A 24,921-nucleotide genomic window follows, 5' to 3' on the forward strand; every position below is an offset into this window, starting at 1 on the left:
CGTGCTTCGTCTGCCACATCGCACCCGGAAATTTGGACCAGCCGGTGTTTCAGGAGTTTGTACCTCCGCCCCAGGTTTGCTCCACAGTAGCTCTGGCCAGCCTCTGCAGATCCCCGAGTCTCACTGCTCCGCGGCCGGGCCAGGCTCTACCCGAGCGCAGCAGCACGTTCCCTGTGGCGGAGCCCGGGGCTCCGCGCCGCACGGCGCATGGGGCACCCGCCGCCCTCGGCCCACAGACCCGCGGCAGAGCCGGACAGGGCTCGTACAGCCCCGGGCGAGCAACGGCGGCAGCCCACGCCCTGCAGGAAGGGCGGAGGGGGACGCGGGGCTGCCGGCCGCCGCTCCGCTCCCCGCCGGCGGCAGCACGGCCGCGCATCCTGCGCTGGCGGGGGTCACGCCCGGCCGGTCCCCGGCGTTTCGCACAGGTGCCGGCTCCGCGCTGCGCGGGCAGGACCAAGCGGCAGCCGCAGCCGGGGCCCCGCCGCCGAGCCGCAGTGCCGCCTCCCGGCGCCGAGCGCAGCGGAGCGAGGGCGGGCTCGGCCGCCGGCGTTACCGCCCGCCCCGCCCCGCCCCGGAAGGCGGCGAGCGCCGAGCCCGGCCGCGGCCCCGGCCCCGCCGCGATGCTGCAGCTCCGGGACGCGGTGGAGGGCGGCCCGGCCGGCAGCCCCGGCAGCCCGGCGGCCGCGGCGGCCCTGCTGGTGCCGGGGGAGGCCGGGCCGCCCTTCCAGCCCGCCGCGCCGCCGCCCCGCCAGCGGCTGCGGCCCCTCAGCGTGCGCACCGCCACCCGCGCCGGCCGCCTCCGGGAGTACTTCGTGTTCCGGGTGCGGGCCCGCGGGCGAGGCGGGAGGGGCGGCCGGGCCCCGGCCGGGCCCCCTCCGCGTAACCTCCTCCTTCTCCCCAGGTAGCCGGGCACGATAGAGCAGGCGGTCAACGAGATCCGCGTGGTCGTGATGCCCGGCGAGGACGGGGAGGTGCAGAGCGTCTGGCTGCTCACCGAGTAAGTAGCGGGGCCGGGGCGAGGCGGGCGCGGGGCCCCGCGGGGCGAGCTGCGGGCGCGGCTGGGCCCCGCGTCGCTCAGGTCCGCGTTCCCCGCCGCGCTCTCGTCTCAAAGCCTTGCGCGTAGTCGTGGTTGCGGGCGGGCGCGGACGCCTCGAAGGGGCCCGGGGCGGCTGCATCGCGGCCCTGTTTCTGTAGAACCCCGCCCGCCGAAGGGCTGAGGTGAAAGCTCGTGAGCGAACTCGTCGCAAAACCCGGTGCAATACAGAATGCACTCGTACGCTAAAGGCACTAGCGTAGCTTTAACAAACGACTTCATCAAAAGCCGTGCCTGTGCGCCGAGGTACAGGCCGTTAGCCCTATAATTCAGCAATCAGCAAAATGGAAGCTGACGATGTGCAGCGTGTCTGGGCTAGGGGGTAGGAGCAAAGCACGAGCTGAGCATACCTGCTTCTTCGGAACAACGCTTGGCCAGATCTGCAGGCCCCGAGCACTCCCTGGGGCAAGCAGAAGGCAGGGACGGTTTCGGTCCTTCCACCGTGGCACAAGTCAAACCGGCAAGGAGCGGCAGAGAGGAAGGTTCACGGCAGGTGGAAATCCTCCGCCATTGCCTGGTCCCGCTATTTGCGCTTACCTTTACGCAATGAGGATAGCTTTGGTCTCGCCAGCTTTACGTCAGTGTTCCTGTTGAAACAATAGACAATTTTTAATTTTTGTAAGGAAAGACAATTAAATCAGTAACACTAAAAAGAAGCTGTAGCAGAATTCAGAGGTGCTAGTTTAAAAGCTGAGCTCATTACCCTTAGAGTGAAAATATGACCTACTCTTAGGTTGCTCTAAGGATGAAATAGCATTATAGCTGTGATGGTTCAACAGCATAGCCTGGCAAAATACTCGGGGAAAGGTAGGACCTTTTATTCATGAAATTTGAAGAAACCGACAAGTTTTTGAATGTACAGACAGTTCTTACAGAGGAAAATACTAAGTCAGACCACACAGCTGAAGAAAACTATTTCTCTCCCCTGAACATGCACAAATGCAGGTAATGATTTAGCAAATGTGGCAACACGCTAACAGCACGGTATTAAACGCTTACTGGAGGAGTTGTTGGAGACTTGTCTGCCCCATGAAGTAGCGTTTGTTCTCCAGTAACAGGAGATAGCACTAGAGCTCTCTCTCTAGATCTTCAGACTTACTCTGATTTTCTTAATATTTTCCTATGTTGTAACACGACTGCGTTGTGACATCCAACCTCTTACAAGACTTGCTGATTCAAAGCAAAGGCCGTAATGGAAAATACGGCATTACTGAGACTTCAGATTTGTTCTCCTTAGTGACTCTTCTATCTGTCAAGCTGTTAAGTGTTTCTAGCCATTAATCAAAACTGCTAAAGCTCAGTCGTGTTATCTTACCAGAATTGATCACTGGAACAACGAGAAGGAGCGTCTCGTTCTTATCACGGACTGGTCCCTCCTGATCTGCAAATACAACTTCATCAGCCTGCAGTGCCAGCACGTGACGAGGATAGCCCTCAGTGCAGTCGATACCATCTCTGTCGGAGAGTTTGAGTTCCCACCTAAATCTCTGAACAAGTAAGTTGGCATAGTAATACTGACATATAATTGTAATTCTTGTATTGTTATTGTAAATAGTTGGAGCTGTCAACCTTCGTCACTGACCATTGGACAAGTTTGAGAATTCTTCCTTTTGCTCCTGACTTTGTCAACAATTACTGAAACGTCATGAGACCGCCTCAGAGTAGCTGCTGTTTTGCTGGGACAGTTAGTAGTCACGTTAAAAGCGAGTTGGTCAAGGACTTTCAAGATAAGATGGATAGGTTTGGGAGCAGAAGTTCATGGCCATTACGTAATGCAGTAAGTAGCAGCGGCAGCACCTTAGCATTACTAGGAAGCCGCATGTAAACGTCAGGTCGTACGTAAACGCGGGCTATCACAGGCAATACAGTTCAGGCGCTGTGTCCTAGGTGTCTGATGAGCTTAACCCATTTGCACTCAGCTCATAAGAATGTACCTTTGCATATTCCAGGGGCTGAAATCTTCTATTACTGTTCTAGAGGAAAAACTTACTATCAAACTTACATTTCAGCTTCCAGTTTTAAGCAGGTCTTTTTCAGACGGTACATTTCTAATTAAGCTTGCCTCAAAGACTCAAAAGTCTTACCATATCAATTCTGCTGTCTTCAATATCAGGCGAGAAGGTATCGGTATTCGAATTCAGTGGGACAAGCAAAGTCGCGCCTCCTTCGTGAACAGATGGAACCCGTGGTCCACAAACATCCCGTACGTCACCTTCACCGAACATCCAATGGCAGATGCTGATGAGAAGATTGCATCCCTTTGCCTAGTAAGGACCTCACCTCTCCTATTCTAGATGGCTTGTTGATCTCATAGGCGGGATACGACTTAGATTATTTTGAAAAGATATAGCAGTTAAATCAAAGAACTTAGAGTTGTAAGCTACATTTCCCCATTCTCCAAATTTCGACTTGCAGGGCAGCCCAACTGTCGGTTTTTGCCAACTACCCATAAATGGTTTGTACAAGGAAGCTGAAACTTCCAAAAGTGCAGAGTGCTGTAAAACCCAAAAGGAAATGGATCTTGGTGCTATTCCTGCTCTTGCTTACCTGACAGGCCGATGCCTGACTTCATCTAGGACTGCCAGCTAATTAAACAAATAATTTAATTGCTAACTGTAAACCTTCAGTTAGGTGGTTCTCAGTTTTTCTTGCAATAGTTGCTTTCCTCTGAAGGTTTCCTTAAAAACAGAACACTATGGTAACTTAAGTTCAACACATCAATGATAAGGGCAGGAGAACTACAGTCAGAAATAAACAATATTAGTCACTGATAAATCTTTACGCATCTAGCCCATGTGTTTAAGTTCCATGTACATAGCGTCCTGGTATGAAATTAACTGTATCGTTAAGGTTAAATGTCAGAATGTAAAGTTTATCATGGCACACAAGATCCATGACAGCTACAGCTTTAGCATTAATCCTTTACAGTTCAACATCAGCAGCTGTTTGCCTAACAACTTTTAAAACAATGGAAAAACATCAAGGTGATTTTTTTCCTTTCAGTTGGAAAACTTCAAAACTCAGCTAATTCAAGCTGTGAAGAAAGCCCATAAGGAGCGTCCGTTGCCAGGAAGGGCTAATGGTGTGCTAGTGCTGGAGCGGCCTCTTCTGATCGAGACCTACCTGGGATTGATGTCCTTCATCAACAACGAGGCCAAACTTGGCTACTCCATGACGAGAGGCAAAATTGGATTTTAAAATTCACTGCATTTAATCTTTTCAAGGGAAAGTGATTTGATACTGCTCTCCTGGGGAGAGCAGGCTGTGTGGCAGAACACTCGATAATCAAAGTGAAGAAGTTGGGGGACGGGAAGGGGGCGGTTGTAGATCTAACAGTTCACGGGAGGCCCTGGTTGTTACCGAGAATGCCCAGGTCAGATTAATCTGAAGCAGACAGAGGGTAGCGTCACTCTTATGTTTTGTATCTAATTTACAGTTCTTACTGGTTCTTATACAGGGCGAGTGAGCAGCGGTATTTTCCATTTCTAACTACGTGTTCTTCTCTGTTAATTAAGTGCGATTGGGTATCTGCACAAATATCCAAGATCCAGTAGAACGTTCATGCCGTGTTACAGTTGTATCCCTATATATGGTGTCAGATCACGTGGTGTGCTTGGGATTGATTTGTGTTGTTTAAAGAGGTATTAATGTTCACAATTACAGTAATCTTAGCATTTTGATTAATGCCTGTTAAGAATTTTGAAAGCTGTGTCAGTCATTCTTTAGCGAAACAGAGTCAGCAAATTTTGTTAAAGCTGTACTGTTATGTCTGCTCAGAAGCAGTGTATGTGAGCTGTTACTTTGTAAACTGAAGTATATGGCTGAATAGGCATTTATTTGCTTTTTGTAAAAATACCTCCCTCTAAGAACCGAGTCTAACTTCCTAGTTTCTCATGTATGTTTTCTTGCTGCAGCCATAGAGACTCTTTTGAGAGTATATTGCCAAAAGCCTCACAAACACATTTGCCTTCAAAGCTATTATTTATAAAACTGAAAAGGAATTCTATTTTGATTAGATCTATATTCTTAGCAATTTTTCTTAAATATGCTCTAGTTTGGGACAGCAGCAGTGCAGGACTTTTTAATGGAGACAGATTAGACTTTAAGAACTGTACGTCAGTCTTGATTTATACATTTTTGCACTTAACCTCATACAAAGTAATGAAATTCAGAAGCAGCATAAGAGATACTACAACTGAAATGGCTCTTGAGGTTACTAACAAGCTTTTTCATTGCATATGACCTTCTATACATGCCATTTGATCAGAGCATTTATCTGTGCAACTACAATGCTGAATAAATGCTGTGCTGCAGTGCTGTTTTTTTGAACTTAAAAGTAGATGTGTGTTTATGAACCTTATGTAAAGCTGAAGTCATGATGGAATGCAACAAGTTGCATGCCCCTCTCTACATTTTCTAAGATATCTAATTTTCATCAATCTTGCAGTAAAGTTAAATTTCAATTCAATTTGTTCTTTGTTCTTCATTTTGTGGAGACTGAGGCTGTGAAATTAAGTCGCAGAAGAAAAAACATCCAATAAATTCCTAAACAATGGGCTCCCTTCCTTTGAAGAACACAGTGGCTGACTGCTCAGGTTAAAGATAAAGGATAGCCCAACTGCTCTTTCCCTGCCGAACTGTTTGGCACTAGATAGTTGGGTCAAAAGCTCCCATTTCAGTTGCCTGTAATATATCATTCTAAAGTATCAGTTACGATCCTTCTTGTAAAGATTCAGTATAATAAATCTTGTAGACCAGGCACAAGTACTGTCACCTGTTAACATCTTAGTCTGGAAAAGCAAGATTATTACAGATGACTTAATTTGCTTTCTGAACACAGAACTTGTTTTGCTTTGACAGTAATTGATTTGCTAGGAAGTGTCTTACTGATGTATGTACTTCTGCTACAATATTTAATTCTAATACACCAGAAAAATCTGTTGTCTTATAAGACTAGATACAAGCTGTACGCTGTTGTGTGCAAATAACTGTTTCCTTGTGCTGGGATAAATAGCTACAGAATCACATCACTGGTAATATAGAAACAGACTTTAGTATGGAGAAGTGCAGGTTTATAGTTAGAGTCATACCAAGTTTGTAACTATCAAAATATTTATTGGAAATTATAAAATTTAAATAATAGCTATACATTATATACACATAGCTACAATTTTAGAAAATAAAGTTTCATAGTTGACAAAGTTCAAGAGAAAGTTCAACTACATCAATACTAAAGTTTTCTTGAAATCCAGACTTCACTCTCTACACTTCAGCCGCTACGTCACATCATTCAGATGCACTCACGGTACTTCACACATGGGAGTTTAGGTACGCTCCTTCAAATAAATAATTTATAAATACAAAAACTTCAGATTGGGCAACAGGGTTTGACCCCTTTCCTCATTCTTCCTCAAACTTGTGAGCATTTTTAATGCAAATGATGGTTATTTGACCTCTTCTCTTTCTAAGTAACACACACAAAAGTTGTCCTTACTCAGAAGCACCATGGAGTCTCCACTAGAATGCCAGGAGAGAGAGACGATCTGGAAGTCACCTGCAGAAACAGATCAGAGTTTGTCAGCAAGAAGCTGACAGTCCGTCCTCTGACTCTAGGAAAAGGTAGCTGGAGTAAGTCACACACATTGCAAACACCACCCGCCCCACCTTGGAAGCCTTAACAGGGTGCTGGATTTTGTTACTGCTGCAGCAGAGCCAATCTGTTCTCCAGTGCAGATGAGCTGCATTACCGACTCTTTCCCCCAAACCTACAACTAGTCTGTACTCCGTATACAAGCATGGATTTTGTAGACTTGTCATTTTAACGCAAATAGATGCGGTTCACCACAAGATTTGTTCACCAGTGCAGAGCTGCGTACCCCGATGACATTGCCATTCCTTGTGTAAAGAGTTGAATCTTTGCAATTCCTTTTCTGTTTAATATGCAGAAAGGCATTTATGTGATCTAGCTAATGGCCTTGTATCACTTACTGCCAACTGTAAAACTTCTCACACAGGCTGATTTAAGAGTTCAGGTTCACATACGTTCTATCTTTCCACATCAGATTTACCATGCACATTTTTCCCCATTAGCATTTTGTTGTAGTTTCGCTGTTTTCAGAATACCCAAAAACATTATAGGCATTTCAGAGTGTTTATTTCAACACCTGGCATTCTGCACGAGTACAGTTTCTATGTAAATAAACTGATATGAATATAAATCTTGAGAAAGAATTCAACATACCATACGATTAAAGCAATGATTAAATCATTGTTAGCCCCTGTGCTCTGTCCTTGATATATTTTATCATGTTTGCTATGTCTCATTATGAACACCTCTTTTTTGAAGATAGAAATACCTGTTTTTAAAGAGCTCCAAGAACACATCTGAGCCATTTACATGATAGTGCTCAGATGGATTTATAAGTGGAAAAGTATTTTGTAAATAAGAAGCTGATGATGGCTTGTGGAAGTTACTGCAGGCAGCCTTACCTTCCATTGGAACCTGCACGGACACACAGCCAGCTGGGGACCATAAGTAGACTTTGCTATTTCCTGTACATACAGCAAGTCGAGGCTGTCGTGGATCCCACTGGAAAGACTGGATTGCACACAGCTGCTCTAAGACTACAAACAGTTTCAGCTTTTGAATGTCCCAGATCCAGACAGCGTTAGGAATGTTATCTGTCAGGAAAGGAAGAGGTAATCATGTAAATACCTGACAGATAAAAAAATCACATTTTTTTTTTTTTAAAGAAAGGGGCATTAATTGAGGTCTAACATGACGCAAACCATTTAGGTACACCACATGTTCAACACCACTAGAGTTTTGCCTAGCAGTGCCTTCAATTTTGCCTTGGAAAGGTTGCAAAAAGGATAAAAGAAGTGACTTAGTTTGTCTTCCAGTCCTTCACTGGCTTTTATCAAATTATTCGCAATTATGCTGCTGTTGATGGGTTTTGCATCTGAACCACAGGTTTTGCATCCAGACATAAACAGCCCTTCAGGACCATCGAAGGGAAAGATTAAACCTTAATTCCATGATTTTCACTATTTGAGGTAATCAAAAGCCCCCCTACTACAGGTTGTGAAGAATTCTGCCTTGCAAGAGACAGTTGCTGTAAATGGAGGAGGAAAGATTTGTGTATTTCATTTTCTAATGCAGTGAGCTCACGTACATTTGAAGAAATACAAAAAGCATACTATTTTCATTAAATACAAAGCCAAGACCGAGTTAATGCACTGATAAACAGTTCTGGCAGCTCACAATACTTCACGTATGCTAGAAGACATAGGCAGAGTTTCCCCTGTAGCTACATGTTTGCACAACAGAGCTGGTTTTAAACAGGGCCATGAGTCTTCTCATAGTGCAAAATAACTGACCAATTCTTGTCCTCATTTCTTTTATGGAAACACACCACATACAATGAGCAGCTTTCCCCTTTAATACAGGAACTTACCATTTTTGGTTGCCAGGAAACAGTTATCTGAACTGAAGGCCAACATCCCAATTCCCATTTTGGGATTTGCCCTGTCAGCAACAGGTTTGATATACTGTAAAGAAACTGGCACCTGGGAAACATCATCTGGAATTTGAAATAAAAGTACTTTACTAAGCAGGCCTGAATGGACAAAATATTTCAATTCCAACTGTAAAAAACCCCTCATCTCTGAAGTGATAGGACCGTATTTTACTCTTCTCCAAGATGTTCCAATCAAAAACTTCAATTGTTTTAAGATATCGCATCTTTATATAAACAGCTTACTATTCTTGCCCTTCCACAAAAAAAGAAAGGCTGGAAATCCAGGCAAGTCTGAGATTGATCTCTCCTTTTTTTCATAGTTTAATTTTTCCACTACCTTTTAACTAGTATTTCAAACAAACACCAATGCAAAACAAAGGTGATTTACAGTACCACAAACAATGAGACCGTAAAAAAAAAAATACTAATCATACATTCTCTGCCATCTCTTTAATATTTCAAAGCCTGTTGTCTGGAGGCAAGTTTAAAACATTGCTATGACTACAGCTTCTTAGACAAAAGCCAAATGGCCTTTTTCATGCTCTGCTTTTTTATATAACCTCATACCTAAGGGATTAATTACTATCCTAAAACAGACAGCAAGACTGTAACACCTTCCAACTGTTTGGGGTTTTTTGGTTTTTTTTTTTATTATTATTGGAACTGCCACACACTATGATAAGATTCTTAGTTGCAGTAGTTCATCTGATTCTAGCAATTATCTGCAACAGTTAAACTAAGTAATGAAATAACATTGCATAGATTGAACAAATCAGAAAAGAAATCCACACAATGTTAAGACAACTTTTGCAAGCAACCCAAGACCAAGATCTGGCTGCTATTTCTACACCCAAACAATTACAGTTCTTTTCTACAATATCCTGCTAGTCTTTAACCTGTCTTCAAACCACCATGCAGACAGCAGCCCCTCTAGCAGGGTGCTTCCCTTGGAGCTCTTCAGTTAACTTGGGAGCCTTGAGCAGAGCATCCAGAGGATCCAGCCAATATCAAAGAGGCAGAGTTCGCCTATAATGTTTATTTATAGAAAGACTTCACACGGCAAACTCAACTGTCTCATTTTAGTAAACTTTGGCTTACATTTACTTTGTGTGCTGAAGAGAGAACTAGCCAATGCTCTTGTTGGAGGGAAAGAAAGTCTCTCTGTTTCAACAGATGGGGATTTCTCCACTTCTTTATACACAATCTACAAAGAAACAAGTGAGAGTTCTACAGAAGGGCCTCGGAGAATTTGAACATGGCCTATTACCAAATCATCCACCTCCCACTAACTTAATTTCAAGCATATTACATCTCAGCATCCCCTAGTTCATCAATGGAGGAAAGGGCTTCAGCAGGCAAATACCGAATCCAGCGTTCTCAGCGAATCATTTGCTATTTGGAACCACGATCAGGAAAACACTCCGGTGACAAATAAACAAACCTTGAAGTCTACAAAGAGCGAGTCTGCCAGAGTACACCTCGTTCATTATTCCTGAGCGCTAAATCTGGCAGTACAATAAGTCATCTTCATTACAATGGGAACATAAATTCCATTTTTGCACCAAAGAATCTTTAATTGGATACTATGATAAATAAATGCAAAAGAAGTGCAACATTGCAGAAGGAAATAGCACAAATATTTTAATAGTGTGCCTACAACGTATTATTCCCAAACACAAGCACCAGGATAAAATGCACCAACTGCAATTCCTGTCTGTGTAGTAGAGATTAACAGAGCTATTTCCATTTGTTTTCCATTACATATTTTACACCTAACTGGAAGCAAGGGCATTTTTCAGTCATGAGAAGTTTTGCTGAGGTGCATTTAATGGATCATGCCTTGCTTCTTGTTAAGAGGCATCAACACAGTCATGTGAATATTGCAGACTTACAGTCTACACATGTAAACTCCTACAGGGTACCTGTCCAGGCACAAGACTAGTCCTTCCTCTGCAGTGGCACACAGCACTGCTACGCTGTGTGTTCTTTTTACCTTGATGGATGAGAACAGCTTGTGATTTTTAGAACAAAAGCTACAGCTCTCCGCCTGCTGCCAACTACCCAGAATCTGTTGGGCCTTGCATATATGTGTATGCAAGGATAAAAATAAATGACGACAGATATTTACAGGAAATGCTCTTTAGGTGAACTGGATGAGCTTGTACATACAAGATGTAAATCTGATCACAGTCCAGTTCTAACGCTGTTTAAAGTCACAAATTGTATAAAGCAGAGACAAATCTCTCCTGTTAAGTTTCCCAGTTTGCCAAACCTGTAATGCAATCACCATATATATATCTCTCAAAATACACTGGCATATGACAGATGTCATCTGAGAATCTATTCCTGCTAAAGCTGAGAGGGTCATATGTGTGTATTCCATCAAACTTGAAAGGATTCCTCTATTTTTCTTACATCCCAAATTTTCATGCATTTTCCCAAGCCCTATTTACACATTAGGACGGGAAAAATCAAGGTCTCCAGAATGAAATGTATTTACTAGCATCCTTCAGATACAAATAGCAGCATCAAAGCGCTGCTAATGATTCAATGGATTTTGGATCCATACTTACAGTCTTGGTGTTGGTAATGGTTGCTGGATGCTCAAACTCTGTGATCTTCTTCCAGGTTACATGGTTCAAGATACGCACCTAATTCAAGAAAGCATTGCAGAACAAAACTGTTATGACAAAGTTGTATAAATGGTTTAGGTAAGAGAGAACATAGATCTATTTCTCACCTTTTCATCATAGCTGCCAATTGCCAAAAATTGACTGCTGGGACTCCAGGCGATTGATTTTATGCCTAGCGACCATTCATAAGCCCGATACGTGGATAGCAGTCTGCCATCAAGGGAGTACAGCAATATTTTATACTGAAACATAAATAGATTAACAATATTGTTAGTCCTTAGAATTAAAAGCCATAGACAGGCGAAACCATTCCTTCCAAACTCTCCCTGCTTAAAACGCAGCAAGTTAAGTACAAAGGGCATTGGTCTCTTCTCTGCAACTTGAGACAAGAGGCTCTAGGCTTCCAGTTCGGCTCTTTTGGCACTCACAGAACACGTCCACCCTGTCCCCAAGAGCACAAACGCCCCACTGGGCCTGAACAGTGGCCCATCCTGCCCAACACTCTTCAACAACATCAGCAGCAGATGCCATCATGGAAGACTCTCATGCTCCTTCAGCATCTGCAAACCACCTGATGAGGGATGTAACAACCCTGCCCATTCCCAGGGCTACTTGTCTTGATCACGCTGCCCATAACTTTATGGCCACAGGAGGACACTTTTCTATACCTAGAAGTTCACCTACTCAGAGGAGAAAGGATAGCAATTTATATATTCCTTGCTAACTTTTTGGACAAGTACTTTTACTTAACTGTAAAAGTACTGTGCAATGCAATGTAAAGTAAAATGGTAGAAGTGTCTTACAGAAGAATTCTTTCATTATTTCAATAGTGGCTCCTGCAATGTTTACAATCAATTTTTTTTCCCAAGATAAATTAGAAAGAAAGCTAGTAAGATAATTTGCTGTCATTAAAGATTTACATAACAGTTTGGCATACACTTGTAAGGACATCCATTACCAACACAAGTAGAATATTTAAAATGGTCTGAGTTCAGCTTCTGTTACGCTTAAAAGAAAAAAATTATAACACTAGTTATTTTAGTTACTGCTTTATACATGGCGGCTACAAAGCAACTTGAACTCTCCAAGAAAATCAGCTGCTTTTTCCTCATACCTCCAGACATGTATCCCACACTGCCAGAACACAGCCGTTAGGAGCCCATTCAATCCCAAACAGATCTTGCGTTTCACTGTCAAAATGCTGCCCCCAAGAGAAAAAACAAAACCATTTGAAATATTATACTAACAAATACTGTTGCACCTGACCTAACATAGTCCCCAGTTTTATTCTTTTAAGTGCTACCACAAATGCAAAAGAGCCTTTTGTATGCTAGCATAGAAACACAAATATTTTCTTTTGTAATAGTATGCTGCATTTGTTGTTTCTTTGGTTTCCCTTTACAGAAAAGGCAAAAAGTTGCTATACCTTAAAAAGAACAGCATTTTATAAGAAAATAAAAGTAGTTACACTGAATCAGTCAAGAAATTTAGCTAGCCTAATTCCTTGCCTCAGAAAGACCAGTAAAGGATCATTAGGGAAGAGCTTGGGAACATGACAAGCATTTAGTGGTATTTCCCAAATTTTGGCTTCTAACGAGACTCAGAATTCCTGAACCAGAGGTGACACTATGTAAAGACTAGTTCTTAATGGGTTTTAATTTCTCAGATCCATCTGGTCCTCTAAGACGTGCTAGTGTGCAGCCTCCACAGACTACTCTGTTTTCTGTTAAACAGAAAATACGACAATTTATATTATACATTCCAAATGATCACTTTATCAAGCATTTGATACTTTCGTTATTATTGATGTAGTTTGTTGTAAATAACCTCATGCAAGAATTGAAAGGTGAACTTTTGCATTCCATCAGAAATTTTTTACGCACATATAGTATGTATCAGCCTTCTGAACAGAATGCTGCTAGGGAAGTATGCCTGCAGGCTAATGAAGGAGCCAGATACTGGATAGAAAACACATTGGCAAGTCTAAAACCAGACTGCCAAGGTGACCGAGTTTAAAGTAGTGTGCAACACATGCTCGTAGTCTGTGCAGAAGCAGTGGAGGGCAAGGACATATCTTACTCTCAGTAGCTGCCAGTCGCTGCATACAAAGATGCTAATGAAGTCCTTGCAGTCACGTCTTTCTGCTACTGCCATATAGCGGCCATCCTTAGTGAAAGCTATCCCTGCCAATGAGACAAAGTTAATTTAAAATAAAAAAAAAAAAGAGAGAAAACAAGACAGAATAGCTGACGATTCTTCAATGAAAAGCAGTTACTCCCAATTCAAAAGAGAAGTAAAAGAGAAGGAAAGATATCTTCACAGAAGACCACATTAATCAAGGCAATGCATAGTTTTGCTCACTTGCTTGTGTTGGCAATGCTTAAACTTTGAATATACGATTTCTAAGGACGTGGCTTCACAGCTATTGCAGAACTTCAGCATGCTTCAAAAAACCGCGTTCAATTACTGACAGACAGTTGTTATATAAAAGCCACAGATCTCAAGTAAACAGTTCATTTAGTCTAGCTAAATGGATTAATTATGCAACCATTGGTACTCCAGCAACTTCCAGGCATTGGTCCCCACGCACTCTTCCTTTATATGTAACACCTAATTGTCTTTGTCATATATGGGATATTACTATATACAAGCCTCAGGCAGGAAACTGCTAACCGCAGCCATATGGCTAGACAGTCCTGACACGAGCTTCCCCTTCAAAACTTTTCATGTGTAAGAGATGACAAAAGCCACTTTGCATTAGTGTTTTTCATCACCAATGCATCCAGCTTAATTTAATGTCTTAAAGGACCCTTCAGAGGCGAACACAACAGAAAGATGCATATTTGAAGAGCAGGCACATAGATCAGATGTCATCCTTCATTCACAGTGAGAATATGACAACCCCAGAGCACATCCTAGCACACTGCAGCAAGTGGCACACAGGTACTGATCTCCGAGACCTGCATCCCTGAGGGCGAGCTAACCCTGCAGCAGGGAGGGTGCCAGAGCTTGTTCTCAAACACACGTTTTGTCAGTACACAAATTCATTTTTCCCTTTCTGCCATATTAAAAAAATACCATTCCTGTGTCAGATTTGTGACACTTACCCTGCTGACAAGCTTTGGGATACTTGATGTAAGACACAGATTTCGTACACAAGGACCACACAGTTATCCGCAGCTGTCAAAGAGAAAGAGACAAGGAAGCATTTGTTTATTTTTGTAGATAAAAAATAAGTAAATAGAAACCCATAAACCTAATTCAAGAACACAAAGTAGATCAATATACCTTCTGTGGTTAATTAAACTTTGCAGCTATTCTACGTAGCTCAAACACAAAGCCCTAAGAAGTAACTGCCAGGAATCATCTCCCAGCTGCCTTCCAGTTAGCAAGGCTACTTATTCCAAATTAACATTGCTGGCACACCGAATACTCTCGAGAGGTATGACATGCACAAGACCAGTATGGAGAAAAGCTCTTCATTAACGTTAAAGTTACTGGTATTAGCATGAATCTAGCTACGTGATTGCCAGTGTATCGAACACAGACACTTTTCAGTTGGAAAAACAGAGTTTCATCACAGACGCTGGAAGAGACAGGTGAAGTTTCTTGCATTTACGCATGGCTGAGACCTTACAGCAGGTTAAGAATGTTGTATCTTTTGGGACAAGGCTACTAAGTATGAAAATTTCGCTGTATTTTTCAACTTTTAGACACATTCAGCTTTGACGACTAATTTGCATTTTGCTCTTCCCTCCTCAGCCACCCACAAGAAGGCAACATTAGGTAATTACTGAAAGAATTAGAAGAGAACCAAAATATGGTATGCAAAGCAAGGCATTAAACATCTTGTTTGGGGTATTTCTGGAGGCTTGTGCCTCCATAAAACACAAAAATTGCAGAGAAGGCAGTCAGCTGCAAAACAAGCCTCTCCACAGCTCTTCAAGGTCACAGCCTGCATTCTGGAAGCTCTGCGTTGCCATCTGCAGATTATTCAATTAAAAACAAATACTTACTCTCCCTTAGCAACGGCAGCCACACCAGACATATGTGCATTAATCAGTATGTCACATGAACCTTTGCATTTATATCTGGCACGAGGAATGTTTCCAGTGCAGTTTTTTCTCGTGTGTTTTCCTACATTTTATTGCACCAAGGTGAGAGATTCTAGAAGAGACGCAGGTAAAACTATTTTTGCAATAAAGCACCGCAGTCATAAAGCTACCTTTCCCAGAACTACTGACCAACAAAAGTAGTTCTGATTCATTATGTAAGTAAAACTTCAGCACTGTCTACCACCCCATCATCCTTCTGCATGAGATGCAGGCCATCAGCATCACCAGTAGTCTTGGGAGGAAGTTCCTGCTACACTTTTCTGTGTGTTTGTCCTCAATGCACATTTTCCTTCTCTGAAGTCATTGGTACTATTCAATGGTGACAAAGGACTCCAAGGTAGCATCCTATGTATCTGTTCTAGCCAGCAACACTTCAGATTGTGCGTTGCAACAGAACTTGGAGGGGTGTTTTCATTGCTGACATTATCATTTTTGCTAGAAAGCACGATTCAAGTAATTGACATGGTGTTCAAACCAAGTTACAGAATCCTAGCAAATGCTGCCTCCCTCCAGAGAGATGTGGAGTCCCAAAGCAAAAGAGCAGCTAATGCTGTCCTCCCTACTGCTTTTTATATACAGAAGAAAATTTTGAGATTTGAAGAGACAACACAGAAATCAATTTTTTTTTTTTTAATTTATTACAGGAAAGAGCTCAACCAATCAGATTCCAATCTGCTTTATCCAAAGTTAAAAAAAGGTATTGGACCACTATTTAATGTGATGTTTATTATTCTCTTCCTTTATTTTACAGGTATGAAATTACAACTAGACAACTATAGTACCAGCTTTAAGTTTAGCGGGTCCTAGAGGAATCCACTAGATGAACAACATTAATCAAGTTTTATCACTGCAACTGCTCACTTCCGGACATACAAAAATACAGCATTGTTAGTCTGCTCTTCATGCAAGATTTACTTTAAAAATACCAACACAATGCCTACTCACATTCTTCTATAGCAACTGCAATAGTGATATGCTGCTCACTCCTATTAATTGCAGTGTTAAATGTGCTTGCTGCTCTTCCTCCCTTGACCAAAACATGCAGCATACACAACACGCATTCTACAGCCACTTAATACAAGCTTAGCAGCTGCAAGCTTTGAATGCTGAGGTCTGGATCGTAATTTTTCCTGACAAAGGCATCCAAGTTTACATTCGTGCTGCTACTTTGCCTCACAACCAACTCACCTGGCCTGCTGAGCATCAAACGCACTGGACCACATCGGCTGGCTCAGAGCCTCAGAACAAGGCAAAACCTTACTGCTCGCATCAAGCTCAAGTATGTCAGAAAAGGCAAATCTCTAGAGCGCATCACATGTGGAGCTCTTACTGTCACCTCTGCCTTGCCTGAGACTCCGCCACAGAAGAGAAAAGGCAAGGATAACTTTGTTTTGAAAAGTCTTTCTGCATCCATCTCTGCTTCATCCTCAGGTGCAGTCCTCTGTTTGCTGTTCAGACAGAACCTTCTCTAAAAGGGGCAAGTTTTGTAACTCCCCAGAGAAGACACTAATAATTGTTTCCCTGTTCATTCTTGTCATGTTGCGCTTAACTGCTGAGCATGCACTTCACCGAAAGTTTCAGTAACATTAAACACTGATACTGTTGGAGTAGTGCCTGTATATAACTCCCAAACACATCATTTCTAGCATGTATGGCATAAATTGCAATAATGGCATTGCAGTACTGGGGAGAGACTACAGAACACAACCAACACACACTCATGGGATGTTTACACCTAGTCTACAAAAAAACCCCCCACAAACACACACTTTCAAAAACAAAGACCTATTATTATTACACTGGATGCCGACAACCCTTTGATAACCAAAGCACTTCATCTTCATACTTGATCTAAATCAGTCACAACACACCCATAACAACTAATAAGATCCTCTATTCAACTTCAGCATCTCGCTCCTGAAAAAGCTGCAAGCTAGTAAGAGAAGCACACACTGCAAGTCACTGCCGTAACTTCCTTGCAACCTCTTGCCCAAGTCACACAACATATAACCTGAAGGTTTTGGCCTAGTGTTAGAAAAGTGAAAAGCAAACCATTTTGATTCCCCAAATTAGGATTCCTTTCAGTTGTTCTATTTGTGTACACTCAAACATTTTTATAAAAACTGAGAAAGTTACATTATGTGCTTAACGTATGGACTTCACACCTATCTTACACGGATTAACAATATGTGTACAACTAAATTGTGACAAAGGGAGAACCTTCCTATTCCCACCTGGAACTGAAACATTATTCCACAATCTTGCCCAAGCTGCCAACGTAAACTAGCTCAAGAAAGATTATTTCACAGCTAGCAGAGATGATTATGAGACAGAAGCATAAAATGCACAGAGGGTGAAAAAAGAAAACCAAACACTTCAAAAATTACAACAAATTGCATTGCTCTTATTTGCTTTTCTCAGAGACTTTGTGGGGAAGGGACAATTGCTTTTACAGCAGGAGAACAGATCGTGGTCAATTAAGTCTGCAGCAAGCATTTCTTCACTGATCATTTTGAGGGGTACTTTCTCTTTAGCGTAGATGACTCGATTAAGCGGAGTTGTCAAATGCTAATGATAATGGTGTCTGAGAAGTTTTCAGCTGTTGTTTTGCAGTGGAAAAACAAACCAAAAGCAGAAGCATTTTTAAAATAGCCTAAAAACAGCTGAGAAATAAAAGGTATTTAGATGGTAACGTGATAAACAGTGTCCAGTGCTGGGTTCGGGACTACGTCCCAATGTTGACAGCTATAGGCAGGTGTAAGACTGGTGATTTTCAAGAGATAAAAACACACTTTTAAACAACCTTACATCTCAAATGACTGTCAACTTTTGTCCCAGACTTGACTGGGTCACAAGGCCTCCTTACATAGCAGTGTCTGTCAGCACTGGATTTCAGAAGATTATTCAGAGCACATTCCTCGACAGAAAGCATTTTTCAACCAATGTCGCCATTTACAGTTACTAAGGATTAGCTCTAATATACACAGAAACACACACTTCTTTCCCCTGCTGCTATAGTTCGAAAGAAGCTCCTTAATGCTTCAGTACATAATGTGGAACTAGAGAAAGTACAATATACGTAGTCTATAAGCATGGCTCTTAAAAGAAACACTCAAGAACAATGCTGCTGATCTTCAAACTATCACAAAACAAGAAAGCCATGAGGAAGCAGAGGATCCATTTGCTTTCTCCGTATCTTTTACCTGCAGCTCTTCTTTAAGCTCTACATGTGCCTATGAATTTGGGTGGAACGACAGCACTGTAAGAGGAGAGATATCTGGTACACCACCTTCCACTGGACAAAATGACAACGTGGAACCTTCTAGCAATCAGCTTGCCACGTTACATACTGCAGGCATGCAGAACTGCCTCATAAAATGGGGTGGATTTCAGCAGGAGAGGAATCACCCACTACAAAATAAGTAACAAACGATAGCCTTTGGGACAACAAGCTGCTTTCCAGTGCACCGTGTGAATCAATGTAATTAACAAGGTGTTCCAACTTGTTCAGATTCCAGATAGACTTTGCGTAGCAGGCTTTCAGAAGGTGTTTTTCCAACTAATTTAGATTTGCTCTTTATTAATCAAATGAGAAAAAATACCTCCATTTTTTTCCCAAAAAAACCCTACTTTTCCTAACAGAACTGTACTCTAGCTTTGTATAAATAACAAGGTGATGAAAAATCAAGTTGCAACTATTCTGACCACTTCTCACGTGGAGCTGTAAGATATAAGCAGACAATTAAAGAAAAAAAAAAAAGTCTTCCAAGTTTGGAAGTACCTCTGAATATATGCAGCTGCCCAGTAAAACTAGTTTTTGCCTGGCAAAACCTAGCAAGTCTGTATCTCACCTTGCAGTTTGCCAGTCTGAATAGCAGCACCGACAGCCCCCAACAGAAGGAAATCATCCAGTCCAGCATAGCAAGAGTTTAAGGAACAAGCCTACATCTTTGCTACATCTCAACAGGACTTCCATCCTAGATGCTGATAGAATGACCCCTCCACACATAACACTTAAGCTAACATACAGGACAAAGATGCTTTCAAAATGTTGGGGCGAGTAACTAGGTACTACACACACTTCTGTAATTAAGCACGGTAAATTCCTCTGCATCTGCCAGTAATCCATTATTGTGAAAAACAATCCACTCTCAAGTGAAAGGACAGAGTCTCTATATACTTCCTCTGATAAGACTGTACCATTTAATTGCCTTGTGTATCATCCTGTTTATTGCAGTAACTGTGTAAAGATTTAGATAGGTACCTGTACCATTCAATATTACTGTACCTTGTATAACAATTCTGGGATCCAAAAACCTGCACATTATTACAGTCTCATCTCCAATAAAATTATCGCATTTGCAGAGTTATGTTAATATTAAGTGCATACAGAGCATTGCTGCCCATCTCAAAAGACTGAACAGAGTCAAAATGGACTTTGGAAACGTGTGTCAGAACATTGATGCACTCATCTCAAGTTAAGAACCGCACATCAAAAAACCCACAGCGTTATTCACTATAATGCTGACCACAAAAAGAACTTGACTGCAAGTTAGCCAATGAGTAATTTTTCTGAGGCACTAGGAAGTATGGATTGCTAGAAATAAATTAGCACAACCATATCCTTTAGAAAATTTCTAGGAATAAGAAAGTTATTTGTGAGCTTACAGTGGAGCTCACATGTTGATCTGAAGAATTGCAAGTATGAGTAATTAGTTGGTGCTGTTTGAAAGTGTCAGGCTACCAAAGCCAAGCTGCACTGGTTGACAGGGAACCCCTAAGCCCTCCAAACAATCACTGAATTTGATAACGCGCATAATACACCAATATTAAGTATCCTGAGAGTTTCTGTCTCGAGCACTACTCACGTCTGTCCCACCAGACTATGGATTTAGCAGAGAGAGAGTAAACACAGCTCAGACATCGGCATAACCCAGGCAGCTGTCTGACAAAAGCTAATTTAGCAACCTGTTTACAGCTGGAAAGAAAACTTATCCCAACACAGATGCCAACTTGGCAAAGGCTTAATGAAATCCTCTAAGGTCAAACCAAGTTCTGTTGGGAGGCAATAAATACTTGCTAGTCCACCCCCACACGCACGTGCCATGAGATACTCACTTGTAGCACATAGCACCAGCCTTCAGTTTGGGTTACTCAGACCACAACACTTCTGCCTGACTAGGAGGCATGTCTTTACTGACTTCAGGTTGAAACTCTGGACTCATTTTTTTTATTTTAATCACCATCAGGGTGATTCATTCCTGGGAAAGCTAAGGCCTAAATTCATTACTCCTTGTAACCCACTATCTAAAGGGGTAGGGGAATGGAAAGAGACTGCTTTATAGCCAGAAAAATCTCTACCCCAGTCAGCACTAAAAATCCTTGCCAGCACTAAACATCCTTGCCAGAAAATTCCACCATGTGTGCATCAGGAGCTACACCGTAGCTGTATGCAAGTTACTTCACAGGTTCCCTTGAGAGCATCAGCATTTGCACTAACTCCAGTCCACACACGCCGATGACAAAGTCCCCCATCTATATTCCATTTACATTGGGATTTGCATGGAAAAAGGAAAAAAAATCTTAGTGTAACACTTGAATTCACTGCCAGCAAGGGTTATGACACAATATGTCATCTAAAAATCCATCTGCAGTTTTGAAGAGTAAATATAGCAAAGACAAAAATGTTTTGCATGTAGTTCTTAGCAATTTTCTGACTGTTCATCATTGTACTGAATGAAATGAATCATCAGCCCTAATCCAAAGACTATAAAGGCAGAGAGTCAGACTTCCACATGCCTTCCAACAATCCCAGTGCCCAGCATCCCCATACTGGTTTGGATTCTACCTTAGTGCAGATTCCAGAACATGGCTCTCAATCAATAAGCACTGACAGGTGTTTTGTTTTTAATTTTGCAAGTGGTTTTATCAACAGCAGTCCGACTCCTATGTGTAAAATCAAACAATTATGAAAGTATTTCCAGGATCTGGATCTAAATCTCATCTCATAGGTCAATAAACCTAAGACCATATTTTTTAATTCCATAGCCACTCTTAAATGTTTATGGTTTGGGTTTGGTTTTTTTTGCTAGAAACCTTGAGCCTTCCCTGAGCTACAACACATTTGATTTCTAAAATTACTTTGATGAATGCCAGTTATCCCTACACTTTTCTCAAACATGTAATTTTACCTTCAAAGCTAAGTGTCCATTTTCTATGTTACCATCAGAAGCAAGAGGATAAAATGTTAACAGAATAACTAACATCTAAATGGGAATTAACCTAGATTACATACAGGAATATAGGAGAACTGTATCTGTGTTCTTTACCACCACTGCAGCTTTAAGAGCTTTAGGTTATTTTAAGAGGCAAAGGGCAGACAGTAACATCTGACACCGTCGAGAGTAATCATGACTTCACACTTACATGGAACTCAGTTGTATTGAGAATGTGACGACCATCCGGACTCCAGCATGAAGCCACCAATCCTGCTGACCCCTCGTCTATCTTACAGTGCCAGTCTGGCTGCTCCAAGGACCAGACCTAGGTCAGAGAGGAAACCAAACAGGCAGTGCACCAAACGAACAGCTCATCAAAACCGCTGCTTACGAGAACACGCTACAGCCGAGAACAGGTTCCTGCATCGCACACCAGAGAGGTCAGGAAACCTCTGAAAGCCCGTGGCCATGAAGGACTGGCGCTGGATCCCACTACAAAAGTAAGTCCCACACCTCTGTGCATTAATACAAATTGTAAAGTAAGGCGGTTTGGGTTTTTTTCCTGTGACAAATACTCTGAATATCCGACACTTAAAAAAAAAGTTTTAGTCCATTTAACAAGTTTGCATGTATTTATTTCCTTCTGAACTAAGAAACTGTAAGATAATCTCCAGCTTCGCTTTGTTTTGATAAATATTTTTATTTAATTTTTTTTTCCCCGAACTAAGATATTTGTCATGGTTTTAAAAATAATGGCATGCCGAGTTATCCTCAAACCACGCGTTATCAATAACAACGCCAGTTACTTAAGCAAAAGCATCGAACTAGTGCTTGCCATTAAGAAGCTCTCACTCGCACCGCCCACGAAGCCCCAGTAGGAAACATATTCTGTCCTGCTTTTGTCCTTACCTGAACAATCCCTCGCTTGTACATGGCACACAATATGAACAGAGAGTCAGACGACCACTCTATGTACTGGATCTGATCCAGGCAAGTGTACAGCTGGAGGATCTGCAGGGTATTCACATCCCGGACCACCAAACGGTACTGCACGCACGAAGCCTGAACGAGAACAAAACCAAAGCTGAGCTGGTGCACCAACACCGGGCTCGAGAACCACAACTGTCACCACGCCGTGACAAAACGCTGCGCTGCCGTGACACGCCTCGGACGCGGTTAGGATTTTTAATTTCAGAAAGGCTTGGCGTGCGCCGTGCTCTACAGCAAACTACAGTAACAATAGTGAAACCAGGAGGGAAGGGGGGTTCTATTAATAAAAAGAATCTTCAGTCATGCTATCACTGCTGGTTAACTAATTCTGCTTCAAAAAAAAATTATTCCTTGCCTCATAACTACTATTGTATTTAACCAGCCGTAATCAGGTCTCCATTACAAAGACCCGCGTTGACTAAAACTCCTAGCCAGCAAGCCGCCCAGCTACACCGCCGTTTTTGCGGGACCAACAGCACTACCGCTACCTCTTCAGCGTCCGGCCTCGGAGGCCGAGGGCCCGGCCGCTGCCCCGCTCGGAGGCGGCACCACAGGCACCGGGCCGGCTCCACCGGCCGCCGCGGCGGGGAGAAGCCGTTGCCTGGCGGCGGCCCGGCCCGAGCCGAGGGGCCCCGCGCTGCCGCTTCGCCCAACGGTCTCCTCAGGCAGCGGCCGCCTCAGGCCGCGGCGCCACCGCGGGCGGGCGGGCGGGCGGGAGCGGCCCCGGTTACCGGCGACAACCCCCGCAGGCGGCGGCCTCTACTCACCAGGCACCTGCCGTCGGGGGAGAACCTGCCGAGCAGGCCGGAGAGCTTGAACAGCTCCGAGAAGTTCATGGCGGGGCGAGGGACGGGGGAGCGGCCGCGCCGCGATTCAAACCCGCCCGCTCCGCCCGCCGCCGCCCCGGCCCTCGTCCCGGGGCGGAAGCGGGCGGAAGGGGCGGGAGCGGGGCGGGCGGGCGGCCAATCGGAGCGGGGAGGCGCCGCCCCGCGGCACGCCGGGAGCTGTAGTCCCGGGGCGGGGCTGTGCCCGCCGAGCCGCTCTGGCCGAGGGCGCCGGCGGCGGGAAGCCGCCCCGCGAAAGTCATTATTATGCAAATGAGCCGCTTAATGAGACGCGGTGTGGCCAGGCGCCGGTCCCCGCCTTCCTCCTGCCGCAGCCCGCCTCCCCTGCGGCCCGCCGGAGCCGGCCGAGCCTCCCGGTCGTCGGAGCTCCCCCGCATTTGGCGCTTTTCAGCCGGCAGCGTCCCGCGGCCGCGTGCCCTGGCTAATTACTCCTCCTGGCTAATTACCGACAGCAACGGGAGCACGGGCGGGGCGTCCTGAAAGGTTCCCCGGCTAGGACAGAGGGACTGCAAACTGCAGTAGAAATACACCAGTACACCGGATGCTAATTGGATTAGAGTAAATAAATAAAGTTTTTTGGGGGGAAAGAGCCAAGGATCGCCACCTGAGGGCTGGGTAACCCCTCCCAGGACACGCATTCCCTTGGGAAGCAGCCCCCCCGGGGCAGCCGGCTGGGCGCGGGGGTTTTCTGAGCCAAGTGGGGGGCCTGGGGACCGTGACGGGGACGTCCGTGTCCTAAAAACGGGCTGGTCCTTCGGGCAGTGGGCACAAAAGCGGAGGAGGCTGCCGTGTCCCTTCCCTGCTGCCCGGCCGCTGCGGGGGGTACACAGGCCACCCTCGTTGGGTCCAGCCAGCCCGTACCCCCTGCGTTTGTGGGTGGGCAGCGAGCCCGGCTGCCGTGGCCAGCAAGAGCAGCACCCCGAGTGGGACCCCACGGCCTTGTTTGGGGAATACAATCACCGGCATTTAAAAAATAAACCTCGGCATCAGAGCAAGCATTCGAGTCTTGTTTTCATTATGGATTAGGCATTTAGACCCCAAAAACTGGTTACAGCGACTCCGACGTGTTTAGGGGCTGGTAAACGCATCTGTTTTCTGGCTCTGCCCGTAACGAAGGGACAGAACATGGCAGCTGCTCTACAGCCACCATCTGCCCCGACAGCGAAGCGTGGGTGCCTGCGGGCAGAGCGTTGGCTGTCAGTCTCTGAGTGGAGGCGGGTGGCTGGAACGCGCGGGGATGACTTAACGGTAACGCACGCCGCTCCACGTTTCCCCCGCGGCACCGAGCGCAGGCTAAAGGGCAGGTGACCAGCAAAACGGTAGCTTTTGAAAACTTGTGTCAGTGAGGAGGTATATCGGTGAGTCCACACAACGCAGATAATTAGAGTCTCACGGCTGATGGTTTTTAATCAGAAATATTCCGTCTTCATCCACTGCCACTCTACGTGCATCTTGGCAAGCCTTTTTTCCCCGTTGGTGGTCCCCCCGGCAGGCTGCCCCGGTCCTC

General features: G+C 44.1%; 2 protein-coding genes across 3 annotated transcripts; one reads left to right on the plus strand and one right to left on the minus strand.

Moving 5' to 3' along the window:
• The first annotated feature begins 568 nt into the window (after positions 1–568).
• Positions 569–5,561, plus strand: TPRG1L (tumor protein p63 regulated 1 like). The gene is made up of 5 exons (XM_075520228.1): positions 569–821; positions 906–997; positions 2,412–2,588; positions 3,207–3,360; positions 4,097–5,561. The coding sequence occupies exons 1-5, from the start codon at positions 621–623 to the stop codon at positions 4,289–4,291; spliced, it is 819 nt and encodes a 272-aa protein (XP_075376343.1). The 5' UTR covers positions 569–620; the 3' UTR covers positions 4,292–5,561.
• A 637-nt stretch (positions 5,562–6,198) lies between these two features.
• Positions 6,199–23,494, minus strand: WRAP73 (WD repeat containing, antisense to TP73). 2 transcript variants are annotated; one of them, XM_075520232.1, is made up of 12 exons: positions 23,337–23,494; positions 22,489–22,641; positions 21,788–21,904; positions 14,354–14,426; positions 13,326–13,429; positions 12,361–12,447; positions 11,354–11,488; positions 11,187–11,264; positions 9,712–9,817; positions 8,551–8,676; positions 7,583–7,774; positions 6,201–6,647 (listed from the first exon to the last, which is right to left on the minus strand). In XM_075520232.1, exons 1-12 carry the CDS (start codon positions 23,403–23,405, stop codon positions 6,538–6,540), a joined length of 1,350 nt encoding a protein of 449 aa, XP_075376347.1. In that variant the 5' UTR covers positions 23,406–23,494; the 3' UTR covers positions 6,201–6,537. The 2 variants fall into 2 exon arrangements, with proteins under 2 accessions (XP_075376348.1, XP_075376347.1); XM_075520233.1 differs by lacking the exon at positions 8,551–8,676 and having other exon boundaries at positions 6,199–6,647.
• Between the last annotated feature and the right edge of the window lie 1,427 nt (positions 23,495–24,921).

Source organism: Mycteria americana, chromosome 18, assembly GCF_035582795.1.
Source record: "Mycteria americana isolate JAX WOST 10 ecotype Jacksonville Zoo and Gardens chromosome 18, USCA_MyAme_1.0, whole genome shotgun sequence".
Taxonomy (NCBI): domain Eukaryota; kingdom Metazoa; phylum Chordata; class Aves; order Ciconiiformes; family Ciconiidae; genus Mycteria; species Mycteria americana.

Coding starts and splice junctions, on each gene's coding strand:
- TPRG1L (XM_075520228.1), top strand. CDS start 621: ATGCTGCAGCTCCGGGACGCGGTGGAGGGCGGCCCGGCCGGCAGCCCC. Junction 998..2,411: donor AGCGTCTGGCTGCTCACCGA/GTAAGTAGCGGG, acceptor TTATCTTACCAG/AATTGATCACTGGAACAACG. Junction 2,589..3,206: donor CCACCTAAATCTCTGAACAA/GTAAGTTGGCAT, acceptor CTTCAATATCAG/GCGAGAAGGTATCGGTATTC.
- WRAP73 (XM_075520232.1), bottom strand. CDS start 23,405: ATGAACTTCTCGGAGCTGTTCAAGCTCTCCGGCCTGCTCGGCAGGTTC. Junction 14,427..21,787: donor TCAATACAACTGAGTTCCAT/GTAAGTGTGAAG, acceptor TCTCTTTGACAG/CTGCGGATAACTGTGTGGTC. Junction 6,648..7,582: donor CGTGCAGGTTCCAATGGAAG/GTAAGGCTGCCT, acceptor CTGTTTCTGCAG/GTGACTTCCAGATCGTCTCT.